The sequence below is a fragment of the Diplotaxodon limnothrissa genome, linkage group LG5 (assembly GCF_057381915.1).
Source record: "Diplotaxodon limnothrissa isolate DT_005_m linkage group LG5, D_limnothrissa_male_GT1.1, whole genome shotgun sequence".
NCBI classification, from domain to species: Eukaryota; Metazoa; Chordata; class Actinopteri; order Cichliformes; family Cichlidae; genus Diplotaxodon; species Diplotaxodon limnothrissa.
Window position 1 is genome coordinate 18462249 of NC_140600.1, and position 24197 is coordinate 18486445.

The window sequence follows — 24197 nt, forward strand, 5'->3', positions numbered from 1 at the left end:
AGATTTGCTGATCTAACATCTACTCCGAGCCTTAACATACTAAACCCACATACAAACACTGAAGCTCAGAAAGGCTTTGTAAAACTTCACGTAAAATGATCAATGAGGTTTCTACATGACATATACACAGTGAAATAGATCCGGTTTCAGTAAACTTCATGGTCTTTGCATTGATGGGTGTAAAAAAAAAAGGGCCAGCCTTTTTTTGAATAACAGTTATATCTCACGCACACCAGAATAAACAGTCATTAATGAGGCAGTCATTGATTCAACAAAGTGTCACAGCACTGAGTCTACAGTAAGCAGTCCTCACTGTTGCTACGCAGTGACAAACTACAGTTCAGAGGAAAGCTCAAGGAAAAATTTAAACCTGGTTTGGAGTTTTTGCTCCAAACTGAGGGTCTGGTCCGCTGCACGAGAGCAATGTGCAGATTTTGTATTCAGTCAATCACCTTAAAGGTGAAGGAAGTTGTATGAACATTTCTATTTAACCAGTGCGTAGGCTGATATATTACTACATTTGCCTACAATTATAGAAACCCTGTATCAAGATATGAGACTATGTCATGATCATCTGTGTGCAATAAACACACATCTCTGGGATGAATAACAGTGTGTGATCATGTATAAGTTGTATAGTTTTAATGTTTTATTTGGGAACAGAATGGTGTGTATGTGTAAGTTTGGTGATGGAGTTTTTATTATGAATGAATGATGAATTTTTATGAATTATGTCTATTTTTATGCTTAAGGACAACAGATGGAAATTAGCCTTTGGCTATAATCTGGTATGTTTACATTCATGTAATTTTTTTTTACATTTATGTTCATTAACATGCACTGTCCTAAATAAATAAATACAGCTTTTGAGTCATACACTGTGTAAATATCATTTTATATTTAGGGGGTTTGAACTGTTTCCTCATTTCCTGTTGCAGTTGTTCACTTTTTCTCCACTTCCTCTTTCACCCTTTGTTTAAATGATAAGTAACACATGTTAAACAACAACAACAACAATAAGACAAAACAAAAAAACTTTGCTTTGTCATGTATTGACTGCCATCTTAAGTTCTTCAGCTGTCAAATAGTTTGGTTTGTAAAGTTGTACAAACACTTCAGTTTCAGCATCCAGGTCTTGTGGAGGTTAACTTTGTCAGAAACCTGTGTTTTCACACCATGACAAGGCAAAAATCACTATATGCAAGTAGAGTGAAAAGACAAAGAAAAGGTTAAATTGACAGCTTAATCAATAAAAGTTGCTGTCAAGGTTGAGTAGTGCGGGAGTTGGCTTATCTCTGTAAAGAAGCATTGCTGTCTGTGTTCTCAGATTGGTTCCAGTTTATTGGAATAAAAGTATGTGGTTTTCAGAGTCTGTAAGTGGTAGAAATCCTTACTATTCTGAGCCAAATGACTTATGATTGACCAAGTTCATCATTTTCAATTCGTAATTAAATAAGAAAATAATAAGAATAAGAAAGCGTCTTCTCTCATAAATGAACATGGCAACACAGTTTATGTTTGCAAAGTTGCATCTGAACAAACCTCAAGACTTCTGAAACAATGTCCTTTGGATAGACAAGACCAAAGTGTAGGTTTTTGACCATAATTCACAGCATCACATTTGCAGAAAGCCAAACACAGCATATTTGCACAAACACCTCATACCAGCTGTCAAGCATTGTGGTGGAAGGGTAATGAGTTTGGCTTGTTTTGCAGCTAAAAGATATTTGCAGTCATTAACTATTCTTTATACCAAAGTATACTCAATTGTGAGGCCACATGTCTAACAGCTAAAAAGCTTGGCCCAATGTGGGTAATGCAACTGGACAATAATCCCAAGCACAGAAGCAGTAAATGGCTTTGGTGAGATCTTAAGAGACATTAAGATAAATGAAATGAACTGAAGCAACGCTGTAAAGAAGAATGGGTCATAAAGTCGTCCACAATGATGTGAGACTGATAAAATCATCGAAAAAATATTACTTCAAGTCACTGCTTCCAAAAGTTGCTCTATAAGCTACTGAATAAAAGGGATTTCTTATTTTCTCACAGGAAAAGTCCTGTTAAACCTCACTTTTCATTGTTCTGGTCACGTTTGTAAAAGTACCTATAACTTTACTAAAAAAACGGCAGGCTTTTTTCACTGATTAATTCCAGCCATGCACCAGAATGCTATCCCTTAACTTTACAACAAACCAAAAGTCATATTTGAACCCCCCCCCCACAGCCACAAACGTGACCCATGTCTCCCTAAAAAGACGGATATTTGACTGTTCAGAGAGAGTGGGCGGAGCGAGGGCGGCGTTAAACACGGTTTGGTCCCTGCGGCTTTCCGTAGATCAGGGCCTGGGTGTAGCTCCCTGTAGCTGCGTAGGAAACACGTAAAAAACACCACTTCAGCCAGAGAGCCCGGAGGTGTCTCTTATATAAAGAAAAACGTAATATAACGCGTACAACATGCACTCGGTCACGCTGGACAGCAGTGGTTCACCGAAGAAGCGCTCGTTTTCTCGGGGAATGAGCGAGGACGAGTCTCTGCGCAGTATTATTAAAGAGGTGAGAGGACAAAAATCACGGCGTCGTTAACGTTAGTGTCAAACGTCACAGCTGTTTTAAATAACCGAATAAGTTTGGTGTTTTTAATTTGTTCAACACTTAAAATAAACAGACGGCTAGGGTAAACGGAGCAGTCGTCAGGCCCGTCGCTTCACTTCACTTCCTCGGCGTTACCGCTGTTAGCTGTTCGTTGTTTTGTTGTTGTGGCTCATGATGATGAGGTGATGATGATGATGATGATGATGATGGTGATGCTCAGACTCCGCCTGAGATGTGTTTTCGTCTTCTCATCAGACTGACAGCTCCTCCAGACGTGTGACAAGAAGCGACAGCAGAGCGAGCACCCTGAAGAGGAGGAGTGACAGCCAGGTAGTAGCTAGCATAAAAACTGACACTCGATGAGATGAACTCATTGTTGTCTCAGTGTTACAACATTATATATGTGATGGACACGCAGTGCTACCTAATACCTCTGGGATGAGACGCTTGCATAGGCCGAGAGTCTAAAGGTTTGTACTCAAAGGAGCTTGCAAAGAAAGGCGTCTGGACTTCTTTAAGTTACTTGAAGACGTTTCACCTCTCATCCGAGAAGCTTCTTCAATTCTAAGGTCAAATGGTGGAGAGTCCCAGATATAAACCTAGTGGGAGTGACCCCCCACAGAGGGACAAAAGGACTCCCTGATGATCCTCTAATCGCCTGAGCCAGGGTGTGAAACTGGGTGTGGGTCCCAATCAGCCAGAGTTTCGGGTGTGTTCATTGTGAAACCTGGCCCCACCTTATCATGCGAATTCCTGAGGTCAGATGGCCCAGGATGTGAGTGGGCGTTAAGGCGTCTGGGAAGGGATCTCAAAACTGGCTTATAGATGGCAGAGAGTTGGTGTCATAAACCCCCGCCTCTGTTCAAAGATGGTCGCTCACAGTGGACATAGATGGCTTCTTTCACTCCTCTTTCAAACCATCTGTCCTCTCTGTCCAAAACGTGAACATTGGCATCCTCGAAAGAGTGTCCTTTATCCTTAAGATGCAGATGGACTGCTGAGTCTTGTCCTGTGGAGGTGGCTCTTCTGTGTTGTGCCATGCGCTTGTGAAGTGGCTGTTTGGTCTCTCCAATGTAGAGGTCTGAGCATTCCTCGCTGCACTGTACAGCATACACCACATTGTTAAGTCTGTGTTTTGGCGTTTTTAGGTTTGTGCCTTGTGACACAGAGTGGTGTCTAGTTATGGTCAGTCGTGCCAAAAAGTGGATAGATGGATATCTACTTTATAGATCCACAAGAAAAATGATTATGTTACAGCAGCAAGATGAAGAATAAAAATAATGCAGCCTACAATATTTAACAAAGTTAAAGTGCTACAGGGGTCTAGTAAAGATCTTATACTATGATAGAATGGAAAAACTTTCTCTCATAATATAACAAGTACAAGTAAATATGAAGACAGTTTAAAATAGTAAGAGCAGGACTGGCATTGTGGAAGAGTAATGCAAACTGCATTAGTACATAATATGTATGCTATAAGTGCATGAAGGTAATAATAGAAATATGTGTGGAATCACATGTCGGACAGGTGTGACCACCTGTCATAGAACGAGGAGTTATTATACAGCTTTATAGAGAATGATGGGAATGATTTCCTGAGTTGTTATGGCAGTGAGAAGGAGCTCTGCTGGGTCAGAAGTGTGGAGCAAAGTGGGTATGATGAGTTGTCCATGACAGAGAGCAGTTTGATCACTGACTTACGGTCTCTAACTGACTCGAATGCCTCCAAATTCCGGCCAATGATGGGTCCAGGCTTGAGGATTAGTTTGTGGATCCTGCTGACATCTCTGGCACTGGATTTATAAAGTAAATGAAATTGTTTTTTAAACAGCTGTTGATATCTGTAAATATCTGGGTCTTTCTTTGTAGTTAGGAGAGAAATGTTTGAAATGAAAACCGTGTGACTGCCAGTAGTGACGGGAGCAGTAAAACCATGAAATTGTACTTTCCAAATTGCAGAAGATGGTTTGCTTCTGAACTTTTAGTACAGCAATAAATGGCGATATCTCGTGTTTTTATGGCTTCCTTATTTTTACTAGTTCCGTTAAACTTGTACTAAACAAACTCGTCTATCTGAAAGCTCCGAAAGCATGTTGTACAGCATGACTAACCCAGTTTTAAAAGATTATTATTAAAATAAAAAAGTCACAGGTTAACTAGATATTTTGTAAAAACCGAGATGGTTGTATTTCTACTCGGTAACTGACAGGGTGACTGCAAGGCTACACATTCCCAGGACCCAGAAACTGAAGCAGCTACATTGAGTTGAGTTATGATTTTAAATTTGTTTGTGTATGTTTTTCTTAATGGGATCCTTTTGGTCAGGAGATCAGTCTAATAACTCCCAACTAGAGCAGAGCTTTTGTCTGCGTCATCAATTATGTAAAAAGCCTATCAGTTATGGGAAAATGGCCACAATATTAAATGCGGAAACAGAAGTGCTTCTGTCAGAGATTTCTTCCTGTTAAGGAGGCATTTCCTTTCCTACTGCGGCCAAGAGCTTCCTAAAGGGAACATTTCTGTCTTCATTATGTAAGTTGTTGACCTGACTTTGTAAAGTGCCCCGAGATGACCGTGTTATGACTTGGCATGGTATGAATTGAAGGGAAAACATTTACAATGTTTATTTTCCATTCAGTATTAAGTCATTTACACGTGTTTGACAGCAGCTGTCGGCATTAATTGATTTATAAATATAAGTAACAAACTCCTGTAAGAGACACGTATGAATAAAGTGGACAAATAATCAAAGCTACCTTTTGTAAGATGCAGTAAAGTTTATTTTGATGCTTATAATAACTGAATTTGTATAACTTTAAATTTTAAGGTCATCGTTCGTGTTTGAGTTAAAGGGGACCAACAGGAGAGGATCCAGTATGCCTCATTTAAACTGCTTTGTGCTGATTTTAACTCAAAATACTCAAATGTTTTTTATTAAAATTATTTGTTTTCCTTTCAGCAATCTGAGCAGGACCTCTTCATGGGACTACCAGAAATGGTAACGATTTCTCACCATTATCCTCCTTATTGTTGCTATAAATATAATGATGTTTACTGCTATTGAAGGCTGTGCTCACAGTAATAAATCACAGCAGTGAAGCATATTCCTTTACATAGGGAGGCATTGTCACGCTACCACAGGAGGCCTCCCACAGATTGTTGCCTCTGAGAGCTCAACGAGCACTCCCACTGACTGGCATGCATTCTCCTGAAGTTGCCTACACTGATCTGTTACCGTGTAACTTTGTGATATAGCTAGAGCTGCAGGCCAGCTATGAAGAGGCTGTGCAAGAGCTGCGTGGGCTGGAGGTCGAGCGAGAGGCTCTGTTGTTCCAGGTGGACGTCCTGCAGGACACGCTGGAGGGTGTAGAGGAGCTGCTGGCTGAAGCCCAGAGAGAAGCTGGACAGGCTAGTTTGGTAAGTCCAGGTCGAGCCAAAACACGAAGTAAAGTCTTAAAGTCTCTTAGAAATCCGTGTGTGTGTGTGTGTGTGTAAGTAAAGTTCGTTGTTTGTGATTACAACAGATTGTGACACTAACGAGCTGCTGCTGTCTCTTTACATTTGTAGGAGTTGGAGCGAGAGAGGGAGGCCAAAAGGAAACTGGAGAGCATGGTGCACTCTTTGATGCAAGAAGTGGAAAGATTAAAAGAGGTAAAGTGAGACCGTTTATGTAAGCTTGCAGAGGCTCCGAATTTGTTTGTAAAGATGTAAAGGGAACCTATTGCGCAACAGTCTGTCAGGCGTGTGATCGCTCGTGAATATGAATGATGGCGATGCTATGTCGTTGTTTTGTTTTTTTCTGGGTGTGTAACCCGGAGACACGGCAGGCCTGGGCATACAAGATTTTCTGTGTGTTGTGGTTTAGTTTTGTCCTTAAGGGTTTTAGCAACTGAGTCTCGTCTTTCTGGGGAAAAAAGCCCTGAAAACGAAATGAAGAAGTTAGAAAAGTACAGAAGTACTTAAGTATCCAAGCCACATTTGTTGAGACTGGCACAATCAATTGTTTCAATTACTGTTACTCATTTTCCACTCCTGAAACTTCCACGCCTCGTCCATTCTTGTGTTGTCCTTATAAAAACAATTTGTGGTGGTGCATAACACGTTTTGGAGTAATCTCTTCATTTTTCATGGTGAAAAGAGTCTGATCACTTGACCTCTAGCCTGGTACCCCACTTAATTATGCTGAGTGTCTAGTGTGAAGGACAATCAGGAGTCTGCACAGGTTATTCTACTTTAAACCTGGACTTGATGATAATGCTCTTCTTCAAGAGTCTGACTTCTTGCTTTTCTTATCTTCTCTGTTTAGATAGTGTTAGCTGAGTGGAGAGTAGGAATAAAAATTCTTAAGATAGCTTTAAAATATACAATGTTGTGCAAAAGTCTTGGGGCCACTCCTCATTTATTTATATTTTGCTTCCAAGGAGACAGACATTTTTGATTTGTTTTTTGTTGTTGTTAAGCAGTTTAATACTTACCTATGACTCATTCAAGCTTAAAAAAGACACCTAACTCAAGGGATTAACCAGTGCTGTGACTACACATAACAGACAACAATTTTAGTTCATTTTTAAACATTTGTTCTGATTTATTTAGTTAAAATGTACAGAAAAAGCCAAACGTGACACCTTTTGGGGGCATAAGACAATATTTTTGCACCAACAAGATGGTTCTCAAAGAGGCAAAAACAAAAGGCAGCCAAAATCCTTTTTGTTTGTGTCTTATATACTTTATTTGTATGTTTACACATTTCAATAAATTACTGCACATATTTCCTGTTTTCCTTCCAAAAAGAGATGATTGATGGCTCAAGATCATTAAAAAAACACTGTAATTATATTTTCTATGAATGAGCACTGCTTATGCTTTTCTTTTTTTACACCTTGCAGGAAGGGAATAACAAACTATCAGGACCAGGTGAGATGGCTAAAGCAACAATGCAGGGACACAAAATAAGAAATGATGCCAACAAAGTCGAGAGCTCCTCCTCTCACAGCAGCAAAGATGAATTGGGAGCTGCAGTGCAAAGAGGACAGAGTGAGGGCACAGAGGAGAAGCAATGGAGAATGGTAAATAAGCCCATGTGTCACCAGCCTTCTCTTGCACTGGGCAGCCTGGTCGCTGAGGATGGGGTCCACCAGAGACCTTATGAAAACGGGGCAGCAGATGGACAAGATCCCCTGCTGGATGAAAACGACTCGGACAGCATAAGTGCCTACAAGGATGCATTCGATGAGACTCCAGAGCAGGACAGGATCTTTCCAGGTGACGGAGACAGTTTGGAGCTGCCCCACGATGCAGAGAACACAAAGAAGAGCCTGCCTAATAATGGAGACGCCCTCAACAGTGAGGTCGAAGGCACCAAAAACAATGAAAGCTGCATTTTGTCTTAAATTTATGTTTCATCTACTACTGAGTAAGGTCAGAGATAAAATAGTTCATAACTTGATAAAATCCAGCAGCATTTTGATTTGAAGTTAGACATTTCTGTTCTTACAAAAATCAGTTGAGATTAGATGTATTAGATGTTGCTAGTCAATAGTTTGACATTTTATGAGAAAATGATTAGTAGAATAACTGTGGAAATAATTGGCAGCTTAATCTATAAGGAAAAGTTGAAAAGATTAGTTAGAGCCCTAGTTATGATACATTGTAGTAGAAGTTACATTTTTAAAAATTGTGCTGAACGATCTCAGGTTTACAAGCTGAAATTTCGCTGACTACTTTATGTTATTTGCCAATCATTTAATTCAAGTCTGTCGTAAGTGTTTGGGTTTTTCCTTTTTTTAATGCACGTTGCAATACATGGAACATACTCCATGTTGCTTTGACTGTTTACCTTTTTGATTTTAAGAAGGATATTTTATACACAAGAAGCAGTCAAGACAAAAGTCACGATTTATCTGTCTCGGTAAGAATCTCCACAGCAGCTGTTTTAGCTTCAACCAGAAGAAGACATTACAAACACAGAGGTTTCTTTTCTGTGAAGTTATTGTTAACTTAAATTTGATCATAAGGATTTTGATCAGGCTGTGTTGCTGGTTTCTCTCATGTTTTTCTTGGACTTGGAAGTCTGGTGATTTCAAATAGGCAGTTCATTTATTCAAAGCCTCAAAGTCTTAAAATTTTTGTGTTTTTATTAAAAAAAATAGACAGAAAATGGATTTGGCTGCATTTGCACTTTTTAAAGTTCTTATATTGTGACATTTATTTGTCAGATTACATTAAAGCCAACATTCCCTTTTTTAACCAAATGTGTCAGCCAGACCTGACGAGCTGACCACTGCAGGCTGGATTTTTTTTGTCTGGCTGCAAGGACATGCTGCATGTTTGCACATTCGCAGTGGAACTTGCTGAACTTTGCCTCTTCAGATGTCTTTCATTGCTGTAAAACACTTTGTATGTAACATTTTTAATGCCTTTTTACTTTCTTTTTTTTAAAAATTGTGCCAGAATCAAAAGTAGACTCCTCACTTCATCTATGATCCGTAGCCTGCACGAGCACCTATGAATGTATACTGATTTCCAAAATGCACACAAGTTTGTGTCATTTGAGTGTGTTTGCATGCAATACTATCAACTACATGTAATGAATAATATGTCTTATTTGCTGTTACAAATACTTTTTAAAAGGGATTTTCAGTGTCAGTTTATTTTGTAGACAATGTATCATTCTTTTATTCCCCAGTTTACAAAGTCGATTTAACAAAGTCGACAAATAATTAAAGTTTTGAACATATCAGGCTGGACTTTAATGATTAGAAAAGCATATATTGATAAATGGATCTCTTGTAGAAGACAGAAGCAGAACAATAAATCTGCACGGGTTATGTTGAAGTTGCTGCATTTAGCTGTGTATCATTTTTGGTTTTAATACAGGTTGTTGACTTTGTACTCTGAGGTACTTTTTTGCTAGTTCTTTATAACCTGTAGCATCGACTGTCAAATGTATGTAAGTTTAGGAGGTTACTGTTATTTTAGTGCTGTGTGGTGATACTGTGGTCACTTCTTGAGCAGTCAGGTGATGGCAAATGAATTATAACACCAACATCCATAGGTGCTGGACAGTTCATTTTCAGGTTTTCCCGGTGATACAAAAAAAGAAAAGGAAATGACCTTTGACATGTTGCTGTGCAGCCAAATTGGTTTGTTTTTTTCTTTGATTTCAAACAAAAGTACTGAAAATACATCCTTTTATGTATGATGCCTTTTTTCTGTTTGTAATATTTTCAGCTTTGTCATTGGCTTTGAAATAGATGTTCAGATTTAAATGTTAATGCCATACATTTATATCATAATAAAATGAGTGAGTAATGCTTTGTGCCATTTCTGTTAACTTGCATTTAAAATATGGAGAAAGTGAATAAAAACAAATAATGACTTAATAAGCAGCTTGACATTCAAGCCTAATTATCAAGGAACGTGCTGACGCCTGCTCATCTTTCAAATCTCTGATGATCAGTTAAGCACCTCATTTTTAGGAGACTCATGACCGATCGTATAACTGATTGTATATTTAGTACACTAAAGGTAAAGGTCGCCTTTTCTTTTTCAGACTGATTTCTGGGAATCACATAAGATAACAATTTACAAATGAAAGCAGGAATGGAGAGATTTCTGTTTTCTTCACTTATTTTGAGCACATCGTGTTCCATCCTTATTTGCACAAAAGATGGAAAATCAGGTCATCTTTACTTTCATATTATGAGTAACTTCAAAGTAAGTGACACAAATGTTTGCAACTAAGTAAATCATTTTAATTACTTTCTTCTTTATAAATAGTTTTCAGTTTAGTTCTAAACCTATTAATCCTATTGGCCATTATGGGGATAAAAGAAAATGCACCATCTTCCATGTCTTAAGATTTTACATATTGGGACACAATAAAAAAAAATCAATCTAGAACATCAATCAAATTTCAATGAACTGAAGCAACGCATGTAAGGAAGATCGGGCCAAAATTCCTCCACAACAAGGAAAGTTATACAGAGTCATACAGAAAATGATTATCATTGTTGCTGAAAGTGTTTCTACAAGCTATTGAAACATGAACTTACTTTTTCACATTCTTACGTTTTATTAATTGAATAAATGACAGTGCAATGTTGTTTATCTGAGGTCTTATTTAAATCATTTATTTGAACCTGGTAAGAATCACATTTGTTAAAAAATGACATCCTGATAAATATCGTAATATAAGACGTGTGAGTTAACTGTTGCCTCCTACGGGGTTCGACTGCACAAACATGCAGAGGGGAACAGCCATTGTGGTTCATAGTTCAGTTAGGTTCATTGATTTTGACACAAGAGTTCCTAAATAGTGTTAACTCCATAAAGGCAGCACAGATTACAAAAATAAAGTTTTGAAAAAAAAAAGTAATTTGACTAAAATGTACAGAATGGACTCATGATTATAAATTTTTAAAGATTAGTAAGTGAAAAAACATGAAAAGCAAGAAAGATCATACAAAGAGACCCCAACAGCTGGCTTCTATCAGTAACTACTTATTTCAAATACTGAAAGAAATCTCAAAACATCCCTTTTTCTTTCTTCATTTTCAGCTGTTTCCACTGCGGCAAGCTCACAAACTCATCTTTGGTCATTCCAAAGACGGTGGTGAAGTCAGTGTCAGAGAGGTATTTCTGCAAATGAGGTGACAAAGTTTAGCGGGTGATGGCACACGTGTTATTTTTTAAGCTGCAGAGTTTTACTGGTGATGGTTGTAATCATCACTAAATTAATGAATAAGCAGATACACGTACAAATCTTGAACTTAAATGTGGAATTGATGGGAAATGGAAACATTGGGAACGCGCGTACATACCTCTTTCTGTTTCGGGTCAACACCTTCTGGCAGCTCGTTGGCAAGCTTGTTTTTCAAATCGTCAGGTGGGAAAGACTGAAAACTTTTCACACTGTTCCCTCCGTTCTGCTCCTAGAAAATCACATTAAAAGAACATTTTAGTTTATATTGTATTATTAATCTCAATCTTTGAGTATACAAATCACAGTACTTTATTAATGCAGGTTCTGGCCCTTATTTCTACCTTCATTATGAACTTTTGTTTGGCCTTTAGGATTCATATTCTTTATTTTGTTTGGTTTCTGATCATGTTTAGAGCATTTATATTTATTTACTTGTTTTAGTTCGTCACTGCCTCCTCAGTGTCCTTTTGCATATTGTTGTCAAGTCTTCTCCAGAATAGTTCTTGTTTTGTTTTGTGAGTCATTTTGCTCTTGTGCTTTGTCCTTATTTTTATTTTGTCTCACTGTCCTTGATTAGTTTCACCTGAGTCTTATTGCTCTTATGTTTCCACTTTCGCTGATCTCTTGTGCCCATTTAAAGCTCCAGTTTGCTTGTTCTCTTTATTGTGTTGTTCACTTAGTTGTGTGTCTGTGGCAGTACACACCCAGTGCTCCCAGTTACTTACCTGGCTTTGCTCTTTGTGTTTGGATTCTTGGATTTTGATTCATCATCAATAAATATTTTGAACTTTTGCCTTCTGTTTCCTACACTTGAGGGTCTAATATAGCTACACTCCACACTGCAGATTATGATAGGAAAGGCCTATAAATTTTAAATCTTTTAAATTCAATAATTCACGAGCTAAAACTTCATGCTAACATAGAACTTTGTTGCAAGTTTTAACCTAAACAGAGTTTGAGAAATGAATAAAACTTTACATACTGCAACAGTAACATTAACAGGTGACGCTGTATCTCCAAACTCCTTCTTCAGCTCCTCATAGCTCTTTCCTGACTGAAAGAGAGAAATATTTGTAAGATTATTTTAATTATAAATGGAAATCCACATTTCAGCTCAAAAGCATAACACTCACACTCCATTTGGTGGGATCCCAGGCTGTAAACCACCCAGTGAAGGTGGGTGGCTCGAAGCCTTGCTTGATCAAGACAATGGGGGTGTGTGGATCTCTGTCACCCGGGTGGGTCTGCAGATACTCTTGGCTGGTTGTCAGTGCCTCTTTGCGCTCCTCCTCATTTGCGTCTTTACCGACCCAGATAAACACCTGGAGAAAAAGCAGGATGTGATTAAAGTGGTGGAGTTTATTTATTTCATTGTTATGTTCATATTAATAACCTGTCAAAAATCCTACCTGGTCCCATGTGTCCAGTAGCATGACATCATCCTCGCTGAGGTCATCCTGTATGAAGTGAGTCACCTCAGTCACAATGAAACGCCCTGTCTTATTGGAGCATTCAAACAGGCGTGGCTTATGGTCCAAAACTACCTGCTGCAATCTGCGGATGGCACATAACCAAGTGAAAGCAAACATATAGAAAAGTCACACTTGAAGCTGTTGGTTCACCTGTTCATACTATCCTCACCTCTTGTCATTTGCATAGGGAGCTTTCCCCCCAAGCAGTTCCCAGAATTCAATGGGCTCCTGACCCTCTGCAATAATCTCTTCAGAGCCTCGTGGTGAGTTCTGGCTGATTGCTGAGCTGACCTCTTTCGCCATGGCTCTCTCATCTCCACTTGATCCCTGGTTTACAAAAAGATGCCACCCCCGACCCCAGAGCTCATCAATAGGCCTATATTTTGCTAAAAATGTTCATTTTATTTGATTTAATCTGGTTTTAGAAAATGAGGAAAATCTTGTGACATGTTTGTTATTCTTATGAAGGAAATTCATGAATGCTGAGTCAGCAGCTGGTAGAGATGAACTGTTTGACTCAGCAAAACCACAGCAAGGGCAGATGCTCACCGACAGACAGACCGAAAAGCCAATCAGTCCTAGTACTTTGATATATATATATATATATATATATATATATATATATATATATATATATATATATATATATATATAGTACATATATATATATATATATATATATATATATATATATATATATATATATATATATATATATATATATATATATGCTCAAAAAATGCATCCAACCAGTTATATTCATTCATGGTTATTGACCATCAATTTGTTTCCTTAACAGCCTCCACTCTTCTAATGATGCCCTCTTTCCTTTGGTATTTGATTCTCTTCAGCCACAAGAGTCTTAGCTATGATAAGCCCTGATGAGAGATGCTAAGGTCTGACTTTCGGTTCCACCCAAAAAGTGCAGAGGCCTGTCTGGGCCTGCTGAGTTAGTCAGCTCGAAACTGTGAGAAACAATTTCTCTACAGTCCTTACAGCACACTTATATTAAAATCTTAATAAAAACCAAAAATTACTATCTGTACATTACTTTATTCTTTTTTTGGAGGAAGGACATCCACCATTAAACTCTTCTAAATCAAACATGTGGAGCTACCACTGTTGCAACCCCTTCAGACAAGGGAGCAGCTGCTTTTACTGTTTCTAATTAATTCAGGGAAAATTTACATGCTTGTTATTCTTACTAACCTTAGGGTACCTAAACCTTAAATACTGTTCGTTCAGGTGCCTTTAAAAATCAGTTTGATAAGAATATTTTACTCATTAGCCCTTAAAGCTTCATCGTAAAGCCACATCGTTGAATTACTGCAAGAACCCATCATCTGTTCCTATTTTCTATGTAAAGGTGATAGACAGAAGGGGATTTTTATTAGTCTCTTTTCGGCAAAGGGACCTCACCTATGCACCCAAAACTCAGACGTTCAAAATGACTATTCTCTTAATTTAGAAAAATGATTTTTTTTAAATACTGTGTGAAATGTGACTCACCCCTCACTGTGAAGAAAGAAATCTCCCCAAATAGTTAGACATTTCTCTCCAGATATCTTTCATCATGAATTATATTACATTAAAGAAGAGACAAAAATGCTCTAAAGGGCCTGTCAGTTTCTCTGTCTAAAATAAAGTTGTATCTTTTACCTTTCCGCACCAGAGATACATTCCTGTTTGGCTCTTGAGCAAAAACACATCACTAGAGTTTAGAGAGGTGGCCAGGGCTGGGACCTCAATGGTTTTTGTGTTAAACTGGTCAGTCCCGTGAACCTGGAACAATCTCACTGGAGGCTCAGGTTCTGAAGATCCTTTTCTAGATGTGCCGCCCTAAAGGGAAGAACAAAAATATCCTGTACAGAGTAGCACTTTGTAATAGGGCAAGCAACAAACGGTGTGATTCCCATAGAATTTAATAGCATTTCAATGTATGTCATCTATAATCACAATGTAGTTTAACAATTAACAATTTAACATCAAGTTGGTAAAAGTTCAACTTTTTACAGATAAAAAAGGAAAGGAGACATTATACTGTCATTTTCCATAACTATATCTAATGCATAACTAATTTGAAGTATTGAGCAAGCAATGCTGATGAATGCATACTATTAGGTAATTTACTGGAAGAACAACTAAAATTTCTCCATCTTCAACTTTAAATGTTGTACTTTGCAGGGTTTTTTTGTGTAAAAATAACAAAAAGAAAGCAAATAAATTATTAAACTGTGCAAATGAAAAAGCATAAATATATGTATTTATATATCATATTCAATAATTTATTGTTGATTCTCTTGTGTCCAAGTCTGGGTTTGCGTGTAATTTTGCAGTAATTTTAACTGGAAATAAAAAATATGAATTAAGATTTGGCTCCATCAGTATAAAAGATCACATGGGCCTATGCTTGTTTTTTCTTATAAGTAGAAAAGGGAGAACGATTATTAGCACATTTTTATATGCAATGAAAGGCGTGTCCTTTCATATTTTATATGTAATATACAAGGACAGTTGAATTGTGAAACATCCATGATGCACACCAGAGTAAATGTACAATAAAAAAAAATTAAACGCTCAAGTAAGACACCAGTAATTTAAATTACTTGCAGTATCATTTGTGACTCTTTTCATTAAACAGTAACGTTGTAAAAACTGAATGATTCTCTTCTTATTCTAGAGTATCTAACAGTGAGAATTTATAGGTAAATATAATTTCATTGTAATGCATTGAAATTCCACTTAGTTTTAGGGAAATTCTACCTACCATATCACGTATCATAAAGTGTTACCCTGTACTGTTACAAAACCAGAAGTGGGGTGTTTATGTTTCAAATGAAATAAGGGTAAGTTGAGAGAAGAGTCTTACTTCAAAGATAACCAGTTTTCCTTTGAAAATTGCCATGAAGTGTCTCGGCTCCCTGCCCATAGTTACTCTCACTTGAACAGGCTCTCCGTTGTACTTTTGATCTAAGCTCACAGCCTGGAAAGCCGAGGCAGCCAGCTCGTCCTGTGTCGCATGACGCCCCTGAAATTTCAAGTGACACAAATCTCATACGGTACAGTGACACATACAAAGAGGTTTAGGTGTGTGATTGTGAATTGCTTTAACTGTGACCTCACCTGCCACATATAGAGCAGGTAGCACTTCTTGTTGTTAACCAAGTAAGTGTAGAGGATCAGGTAGCAGTCTCCTCCATAGAGGTATCCATACCACTGGGGGTCCATAGGGGCTAGCTCAAGGTTTTCAATTCTCCACACCTGGGCAGGTCAAAAGTAAATTAACATGGAATATCTGCACTTTCTCTGTGAAATCACCAACATGAATGTTTAATTTGAAGAGCTGAAAGCTTCAAACAGACCATAGAGCAGCATCAGCAGTACTTGATTTTCTCCTGATATTAAGTTTTAAAATCTGTAAGTATGTTAGTGACCCCGTGAGGCTACACCGGTAATTACACCAGAAGGAGGGGAAATAGGTGGTTGAAGGACAGAAAGCAGTCTTTCCTGTTCTTTAATTCTGATTAAAAAATAAATAAATAAACAAATAATAACTGAACTCTGTGTGGTTTAAAGAGGCCCACAGGTTTGAGACTGATTACAGCATAATCAAGTCATCATTGCTGGTTTTACAAAGTAGGCTGTCACACAGAATGAGGACTTTTTTTTAGATACTTAGCATGAGATTTTGATATTTTGTTTATTTATTTTTGGTGACATATCTGTGAAACCCTGTTCAAATGACACCATGAGATTATTATTTCGACTTCTAGCTAGGTTTTTAATGACTGATTGTTACATTTGATGGACTGTTTATGACGTGGGAGGAGTCTTTGATGCAGAGGACTGTTTGATGCAACTGCATTACTGATAAAAATGTTAAATTTAAAGTTAATTTATTCCTATACCTCTACTTGACCTGTGCCATCGTCCACCATCCTCTCTTGTGCAGCAACCTCTGGCTGGGCGTGCATCAATGAAGCATCAAATTTCTCCTGTGTGACATGAGCTAAAGAAAATATGATGATAAAGCAATGTTATAAAGATACTGTGATCAGAAGTAACTTGTATTTATGTTGGTTTTCTTTTAAAATCTGAAGACTTTTTTGTTATATGTGTGTGTGTTTCTTTCCCCTCCTCTGAATTCACAGCTACACGTACCGATCCTTCCTTTTGTGTTCACTTTTCCCAGACCTTGAGTCTGGTCTTTCACAGTCCACCTCTGGAACAGCTGCTTGAAGAGAGCTGACTCTGCCCCATCATTCACTGTCTCCACATTTGTAGTGATCGGGTAGTTTTTCGCTTTAATGAAGTCCTACGACGGCAATTCAATTACAACAGAGGAAATAAATATGACACCTTTCATCAGTTAGGTAAAAGCTCTTAACAGTTCTTCTCACCAAAGCTCTGGTCATAGCGGTCTGTCGTTCTTCTTTGTTTGCTTTCTTCCCCTTCCACACAAAGATCTTTACCCCTCCCTGGTCCAGGATGTAGGAGTCCTAAAATAATAAGATTATTCGTAGTAATTTTACAAAACTAAGTCATTATATTTTAGTAAATATGGAGTTTTAGCTCTAGCTCATTGTTGTGGTTGAATATTAATGTGTATATTTGTTTTTGTTTAACGGCTCACATCATGGTTAAGAAGATCCTGAACTAGTGGTCTCGTAGCAACTTCTGTGACCCTCATCTGGCCGTCTGCATCTGAGATCCTGAAATGAAAGTCGTTAACAAATAAAATACTGCAAAATTGAATCTTAACATAGGTATGGTATCAGTTGTCGGTGAGCTTCTCACTGGTAAAGTGTGAGTTGTCCCTTCTGTTCTTGGTCAACTGCTTCATCAGGAGGTCCGTCCTTCAGCGCTACGGTTCTTTCTCCAAGCGTCTCTGTCATGAGCTCCATGGCCTGAGGAGAACTGCTTTCAGCTTCCCCCTCCACCACTCTGATCTCTGCCCGACCTCCTCTCTCTCTGTCCCGGATGTCTTGGGCCAGCAACATGCCCTGAGAAACAGCAAAGTAACAGTTTACTTCTACATACTGGACACTCAGTACCGTAATCTGCAGTAATATCTTATTTTCAAAAGTATTTTTAAAGTACAAGCTGTCGCAATGTCCAAGAGTTGGGAAGCTGGAATATAATTTGGTCAATTCCTCAGATAAACCTTGTTTTAAACATCCTATTAAACATGTAAAAACATGTGAGTTGGTTTTGTGAGCACTGCAGAAACAGACATCCTGGCAGAAATAAACTGTTAAACTGTTTGTGTGTGCTTCTTAGATCAGAATCCCCTTTAAAATAAGTCATATTTGAATTAACATTATGTACCTGTACTTCACTTCCAGCCTTGTACTTTGTCTTTTTTTTAACTGTGTTTTTAATGCGCACCTGTATTTCTTCACTTTTAAATCAGTGTTATTTGCTTTTCAGTTCAGACTTTCTGTGAGCATTTGTTTGAAACCTCTTTTATCGTGCTACGTTTGCTTGTCCGAACATGTGAGCTTACTATTTAATAAATATGACTGAATCACCTACAGAATAAAATTACAATATGCAAATATTCACTAGATAAAGGCTCTTTATGATTTAAAAGTTTAAGTCACTTTTGCAATGATATCATCTGTATCTTAGTTTCTTCCTGCAGAAACCCTTTAACCCTCTGCAGGAAGAAGGAAATCAGCTTTAACTGTGCACACCCACAACTCTTCATAGCAGATTTCATAATGATACTTAACTGGCAAAATAAGTAAAAGTATTAAATATTACATACATAAAGCACAGAGTATAGAGATTTTAATATGAGTAATTTAGATTAACTGAACCTGTAACTACACCATACCGGTACAGTTAAGGTAAGGGTAAAGGTTACTCATCACAAGCCCTTTTTGCACATGCTTTTCTTATTTCTTCTTAAATGTATATTCCAGTATGAGTATCCCATCCAACAGCACTGTTACACTTAAAAAATAAAATCTTACTTTGAGCCTTTCTTGTCTGTTACTCTTTGGTCCGTTCCACTGAATGATGTTCTTGCCCAAGTCCAGCAAAAACACATCTGAAAGGTTAAAACTCTTCCAGCTCATCTCCACCTGAAAGAATAAAGCATAAAGCAATCTTTCTGTCAGATATAATCTGTCCAGTAATGTTATATAACTGCTTTGAAGTATGGCTCACCTCCTTGGCAATCACCCTTTTCTTTCCTTTCACATGGAGCAGTCTCTTCACATCATATGTGTTGGTTTCAGTGTGTCTCATGCCTGATGCAACACCGCCTTTCTTGTAGCTAAAAATATTGGCATGATAATTGTTGTGGTTTCTTTTACTTTATATTAATAACTACTGTGCTGGCATTCACTCACATTATTCCTTGTTTGAAGTAGCCCTTGAAAGTGTCAGATTCGTGGTCCTGGACCTCTCGGTACTGAATCGGGGAAGAGCCCAAAAATTCATCAAGCTGTACGGTGTAAATAGCAGCAGAACCCTGCTCATCCTGAGTGGACTGTGAGCCGATCCAGTAGTGGATGTTATAAGACAGAGAGTTGCCCACCTTCTGGGTCTGGAGAAGTGCACAATTGTGTCAAGACTGTAGTGTATAGCAGGAATCAGAGTATTTAGTTACCACTGACTACTCAAAGAACAAAACCAAATGGAAAAGTGTTGAAAACCAATAGCAGAATTAACTACATAATATGCAGTCCTTGAATCTAACAGTGTAATAGTGCATCAGTGGCCATCACAGACTTACAAACAGAAGCACGTAGCAGTCGCCTTCAAAAAAGCTTCCGTAAGATTTCTCAGGAACTTGAACCAGCTCCATTTTCTGTTGCACAACAACAAAAACATAGTGTCTTTATTTTCATGTTCACCAAACACATCTATACATCAGATTTAACAACTACTTCAATCATCACTGCTCATCACCTGCCAGGACAAACAGCTGAATTAGATTTTTGATTTTTGATTTTTTTTTAAACAGCTACAATATTATAATTGTCAATACTGCAGCAATTAAAATTACCTCAATTCTCCAGATTATAATCCCAGGGCTGCGGGTTACTGCTCGAAATGTTTGGTCCATGTTGCCTGGATGCACTCAGTTTCAGCGGCACTTTGGAAGCTTAGTTTTCCTTTTCTGGAAGACTAAACTGATATTTTAGTGCACTGAAGATAATTTCCTTCTTTACAAACGTATTTACAAACTACAAACCAATTCAAAATCATGTGAAATACTGTTTAAATCTCATAATGCAAGAATTATCCAGCCATACATACCCAGTATCCTTGTCTGTAGAGGTTCCTCTAAGCTTATATGATCTCCCAACAGCTGATTTTCCAACTGATAGCCAGAGACCCTCAGTTCTCATCCTGATAGTGCTCCGAAAAGATTTGCATCACTTTGCATGTTTCAGGAGGTTACAGAGCATTCTGCCCAATCATTGAGGAAGAAGCGAAATCCTGTAGGCAAATGTGCTGAGAAAAAATGAAAAAAAGGATTGGCTCATATTCAAATAGACACACAGTAACACTGACCAACACGTCTATTAGTTTCCCAGCCCACTCGGTCCAAGACTGCCACATTAGCACCATATATGGATACCTGTGAGTACATAAACTGTGTGTTAGTAAAACACGTGATAATGAGCTTACAGGAGGAAAAGTATGATATTCTGTAACTGTGCAGCGGACAGAATAATATTGTAGTACTACAAATTGTGTTGTAGTATCTGATAATGATATGTTACTGCTAATTACTGCTACTGGTAATAATAATAATTAGCTTTCTATATCATATCATTATATAATAATGTATAGTTTCTATCTTGTACAAAAATACTGTAGAATAACATTACAAATGAAAAATAAATATATACAGTGCAGCTGATAAAACAAGTTTTAACTTTTAATAGCAGATTTATGACAATTTTATTCACAGTGATGAGTTCACACTGGGATGACATCAGTGGGGAAACTTGGATCACACAGTGCAACAAAGAAGTTTGACAAAACTTCAGATTGTAAAGGACTTGCTGTAGTTGCTCATAACCTTAACATCAATTATTTATTTATATTATTAGCAGTAATAGCTACAATAGGAATTGTAACTTAAATACTCACAAATAAATATGATTATTGTAACTTTATTTTCTGTGCTTTGTTTCAGGAGGTCATGACTGCTGTTTGGTACTGTGGACCCATCCTCCTGAGTTAGTCGGGACCTGCCAACATCAGGACTTTTTCTTTTAACTAAACTGTCCTCTGAGAGTCTGATGGTGTTCAGAGAATTAAATATTTAAATATTTAAGAGACTGCATGCTGCCATCCGAAATCCATCCTTCCTCGGCGCTAACGCTGTACACGTTATTCAGCAGCACCACATTTAGTCTGCTTGATCTACATTGTTTCCAAAAGACATGTAAGAGTGTGATTGCCAGTATAGACACACCTACCATTGCTGGTTCATGTAAAGTGGTTTTCCTTTGTGTGATACCAGCAGTTCTGCAGAAGCAGGAGTGGCTCATTAAAAGTCACTTTTTTCACTTTAGTGTCCCTCATGTCATTAATGATAGAAGATACCCACCAAATTTGGCTCTGATCATGTAACAGGGACAGAAAGAGAATCGAATTCATGTGAAATCACAGGATAAGAATGAAAAGTAGTGAAAAAAGCGAATGCTTCTTGCTTGAATTTCAGTGATGAGCATTCATGAGCCCGCCCACTTTTCCTCATTTAACACGAAGGACTACAGGGAAACATTTTCATATCAGCACAAGCACAGGTACACGTGCCGCTTTTTCACAAACTCACAACACCACATCATTTAATAATGATATACCCCTAACCTTTTTCATAGACATATCTCCACTGATTGTTCTGACTTGAATGTCCTGTTCTGTTTTGTCAGTCATAAAAAAAGACTCAAATAAATCAACCCGCACAAACAAACCTCAACCGGTAACAGTGCAAAGTGGAGCAAAGCAAAGTCATAAACAAGCCTTGAGCACTGTAAACACAACAGACCTTTAGTTGTAGTCATGCAGAGCGGCAGCTGAAGCATTAGTGGTGTGACCTGAATCATATACATAATTCTGCATTTGGATGTGAAAGCCTAAGAGTCCAACCCTGCACAACAGAGTGGCAGCAGCAGGAGCAAATTGTTTACAAAATGAAGTAGTTTGATGAGCGTGCTACCAGCAGATTTTACCTGTTCAGATACAGGAAAGGAAAAATCTTTGGATTTAAACAGGTCACAGAGGAAGTTTCCACACAGCCTGCTCAGTTCTTAGTACACCCACATACATCGCCTTTGCAGGGTAACATGATTTGTTAAAAGTAAAGTTTGATGTGCAGAATTTAAACACATTTAAATGAAAGCCATACATGTAGAGTATATATTTTATTTATCTGTATGTATGAAAACCCTGAGCTGCCTAACCATTACAGTGGGGAGATCCAGTGACATTTTGCTGCCATGGTTTGTGTCCACTTGCCCCCTCAGAAAGGGATTCTCAATCCAAATGATCCAAATGAGATCCTGATGGGATCAATGTTACGCCTTCACTATCATCAGTAGATGATATTATCAGTGGGCTGGGTGCGAGCCATACAGCATACTGCAGTAGGTCTGTAAATATGAACATGCAAATCGATCCCATTGCGGTCCATAAAGTATGAAAATGTTACTGTTTTGATTAGCAAAATCTATTTACAATTTCATATATACTGGGTATACTGGATCTACTGGTTTCATTAATTGCCACATGACACACAATCGTGTCATTATACCCATTATATTCATCATATCCATGAGCCATCAGTGTAAAAAGGGATAAAATATTTTGAATCCCACAACTTTTCACACATGGCTTTATGTAACCTACAAAATCAAACAAAGAAAGAATAACCCCCCCTCAAAATTCATGAAGTATACACCTGTAAAACTGGAAGAATATATTATAACATTCATAATTACGGGTGCTCACAGGTTTAACAGGCGACGATATACCACAGTGTTAAATGCAGCGACCCAGTGTTTGACTCTTCCCCCTCTTCACTGCACTATAGTTGTATTTTTAAATGACAGGGGTAAAACAACATACATAGATATAGTTTTAGAGCAAGCTGGAAAAACAAAATAAATACACATTTTAGAAATATGTTTGTATGCCATATCATTAGAGAGGAGACCAGACACATTATCTGCTTCTCTTTCCCTGTAATTCACTGCTCTAACTATGGTTTCTGTTATCCAGGCGACATCTTATTGCTGTGAGAGCTAATACAGCTGGAAAACACTGCAGACACACTTGTAATATTCACATTTTAACTCAACAATCTGAGTTAAGAAAAGGAAAGCACATATACGGACCGATCAGACCATTTTAAACAGTGGAGAAAAAGTCTAGCTTTTCTTTAAACTTTGTATTGAATCAGGCTCCACCCTCAGCCACTGCTTTCATATAAACCAGGAAGGAGTACTGCGGTATCAGACATAGGTGACTCAGACATACATAAATAAATATATAAATACATGAACACCAAAGAAAAAGAAAAAGAAAAGGAAACCAAAATACTAACGCTTGATAATAAGCTAATGAAGCTGTAGTTTGAATGTGTATGTCACACTTAGTGAAGCTGGATCTTTTGCAGCTGAAATATCTTAGTTCCTAATCACAGCATCTGTCCTCTCGAGACAGATGGTATAACCATGGTACTTGCACTTGCAGCAATGTGCAATACATGTCTCCCTGTGCCTATGTGGGTAGTACTCTTTTAGTCCTTTGAGTGATCAGTAAGGCCAGGAAAGTGCTATATAAACAGCAGGCCAATCGAATAAACCCTGCACAACTATGCTTATTGATCTATAACAGAGATAGTGCACATGTGGGGGATGTGTAAAGTTAAATGAATCACACTATAGTTATTTATTAAAATGCAATTTTGTGGACATCCATCCATCTGAAGACAGAGCTGAAGCCTATCCCATTCGTCACAGAGCGAGTGCGGGGCACACTGTCAGTCCATCACAGTGTTGAGTTGACAATGGGATCATATTGCTTTACAACCAGTGTGCACAGGAGAGTAGACTAAATCAACAAAATGCACTTTTAGCATCATTTGGGCATGTAAGCATTTTTAAAGACATGCAATAAAAATCTTATTTGTATCACAGCTACGTCCTATAGGGGTCGCTATAGCAGATACTCTGCCTCCATCTAACTTCACCCCTCCTTCACTACATCCGTGTACCTCCTCTGTGGTCTTCCTCTTTTTCTCCAGTCTAGCAGCTCCATACTCAACCTCCTTTGTCCAGAATATCCACTATCCCACCTCTACACTTGCTCAATCCATCTCTAACTTTCTAACACTCTAACTTTGTCTCCAAACTGCTGAACCTGAGCTGTCCCTCTGATGTACACATTTCTAA

General features: G+C 38.0%; 2 protein-coding genes across 4 annotated transcripts; one reads left to right on the forward strand and one right to left on the reverse strand.

Annotated features, from left to right (window-relative positions):
- The first annotated feature begins 2355 nt into the window (after nucleotides 1-2355).
- LOC146632079 (uncharacterized) lies at nucleotides 2356-8049 on the forward strand. The gene is made up of 6 exons (XM_085354040.1): nucleotides 2356-2556; nucleotides 2851-2925; nucleotides 5555-5593; nucleotides 5851-6012; nucleotides 6163-6246; nucleotides 7482-8049. Exons 1-6 carry the CDS (start codon nucleotides 2458-2460, stop codon nucleotides 7983-7985), a joined length of 963 nt encoding a protein of 320 aa, XP_085210166.1. The 5' UTR covers nucleotides 2356-2457; the 3' UTR covers nucleotides 7986-8049.
- A 3072-nt stretch (nucleotides 8050-11121) lies between these two features.
- avil (advillin) lies at nucleotides 11122-19849 on the reverse strand. 3 transcript variants are annotated; one of them, XM_085354043.1, is made up of 19 exons: nucleotides 19790-19849; nucleotides 19517-19591; nucleotides 19131-19327; nucleotides 18946-19054; nucleotides 18750-18860; nucleotides 17569-17774; nucleotides 17405-17483; nucleotides 17172-17270; nucleotides 16933-17086; nucleotides 16680-16780; nucleotides 15895-16032; nucleotides 15641-15799; nucleotides 14431-14610; nucleotides 12941-13098; nucleotides 12709-12853; nucleotides 12433-12621; nucleotides 12288-12353; nucleotides 11418-11528; nucleotides 11122-11235 (listed from the first exon to the last, which is right to left on the reverse strand). In XM_085354043.1, the coding sequence occupies exons 1-19, from the start codon at nucleotides 19847-19849 to the stop codon at nucleotides 11122-11124; spliced, it is 2451 nt and encodes an 816-aa protein (XP_085210169.1). The 3 variants fall into 3 exon arrangements, with proteins under 3 accessions (XP_085210169.1, XP_085210168.1, XP_085210167.1); XM_085354042.1 differs by having other exon boundaries at nucleotides 12285-12353; XM_085354041.1 differs by having other exon boundaries at nucleotides 12282-12353.
- Between the last annotated feature and the right edge of the window lie 4348 nt (nucleotides 19850-24197).

Bases quoted from the DNA above. Each gene is read 5' to 3' on its own strand.
- LOC146632079 (XM_085354040.1), top strand. From the start codon at position 2,458: ATGCACTCGGTCACGCTGGACAGCAGTGGTTCACCGAAGAAGCGCTCG. The intron at 5,594-5,850 runs GTAACGATTTCT...TTTGTGATATAG, and splicing joins TCATGGGACTACCAGAAATG to CTAGAGCTGCAGGCCAGCTA. The intron at 6,013-6,162 runs GTAAGTCCAGGT...TTACATTTGTAG, and splicing joins AAGCTGGACAGGCTAGTTTG to GAGTTGGAGCGAGAGAGGGA.
- avil (XM_085354041.1), bottom strand. From the start codon at position 19,849: ATGGACCAAACATTTCGAGCAGTAACCCGCAGCCCTGGGATTATAATC. The intron at 18,861-18,945 runs GTGAGCCATACT...TTATTCTTTCAG, and splicing joins AAAGGGTGATTGCCAAGGAG to GTGGAGATGAGCTGGAAGAG. The intron at 17,775-18,749 runs GTAAGATTTTAT...GCTGTTTCTCAG, and splicing joins ACAGACAAGAAAGGCTCAAA to GGCATGTTGCTGGCCCAAGA.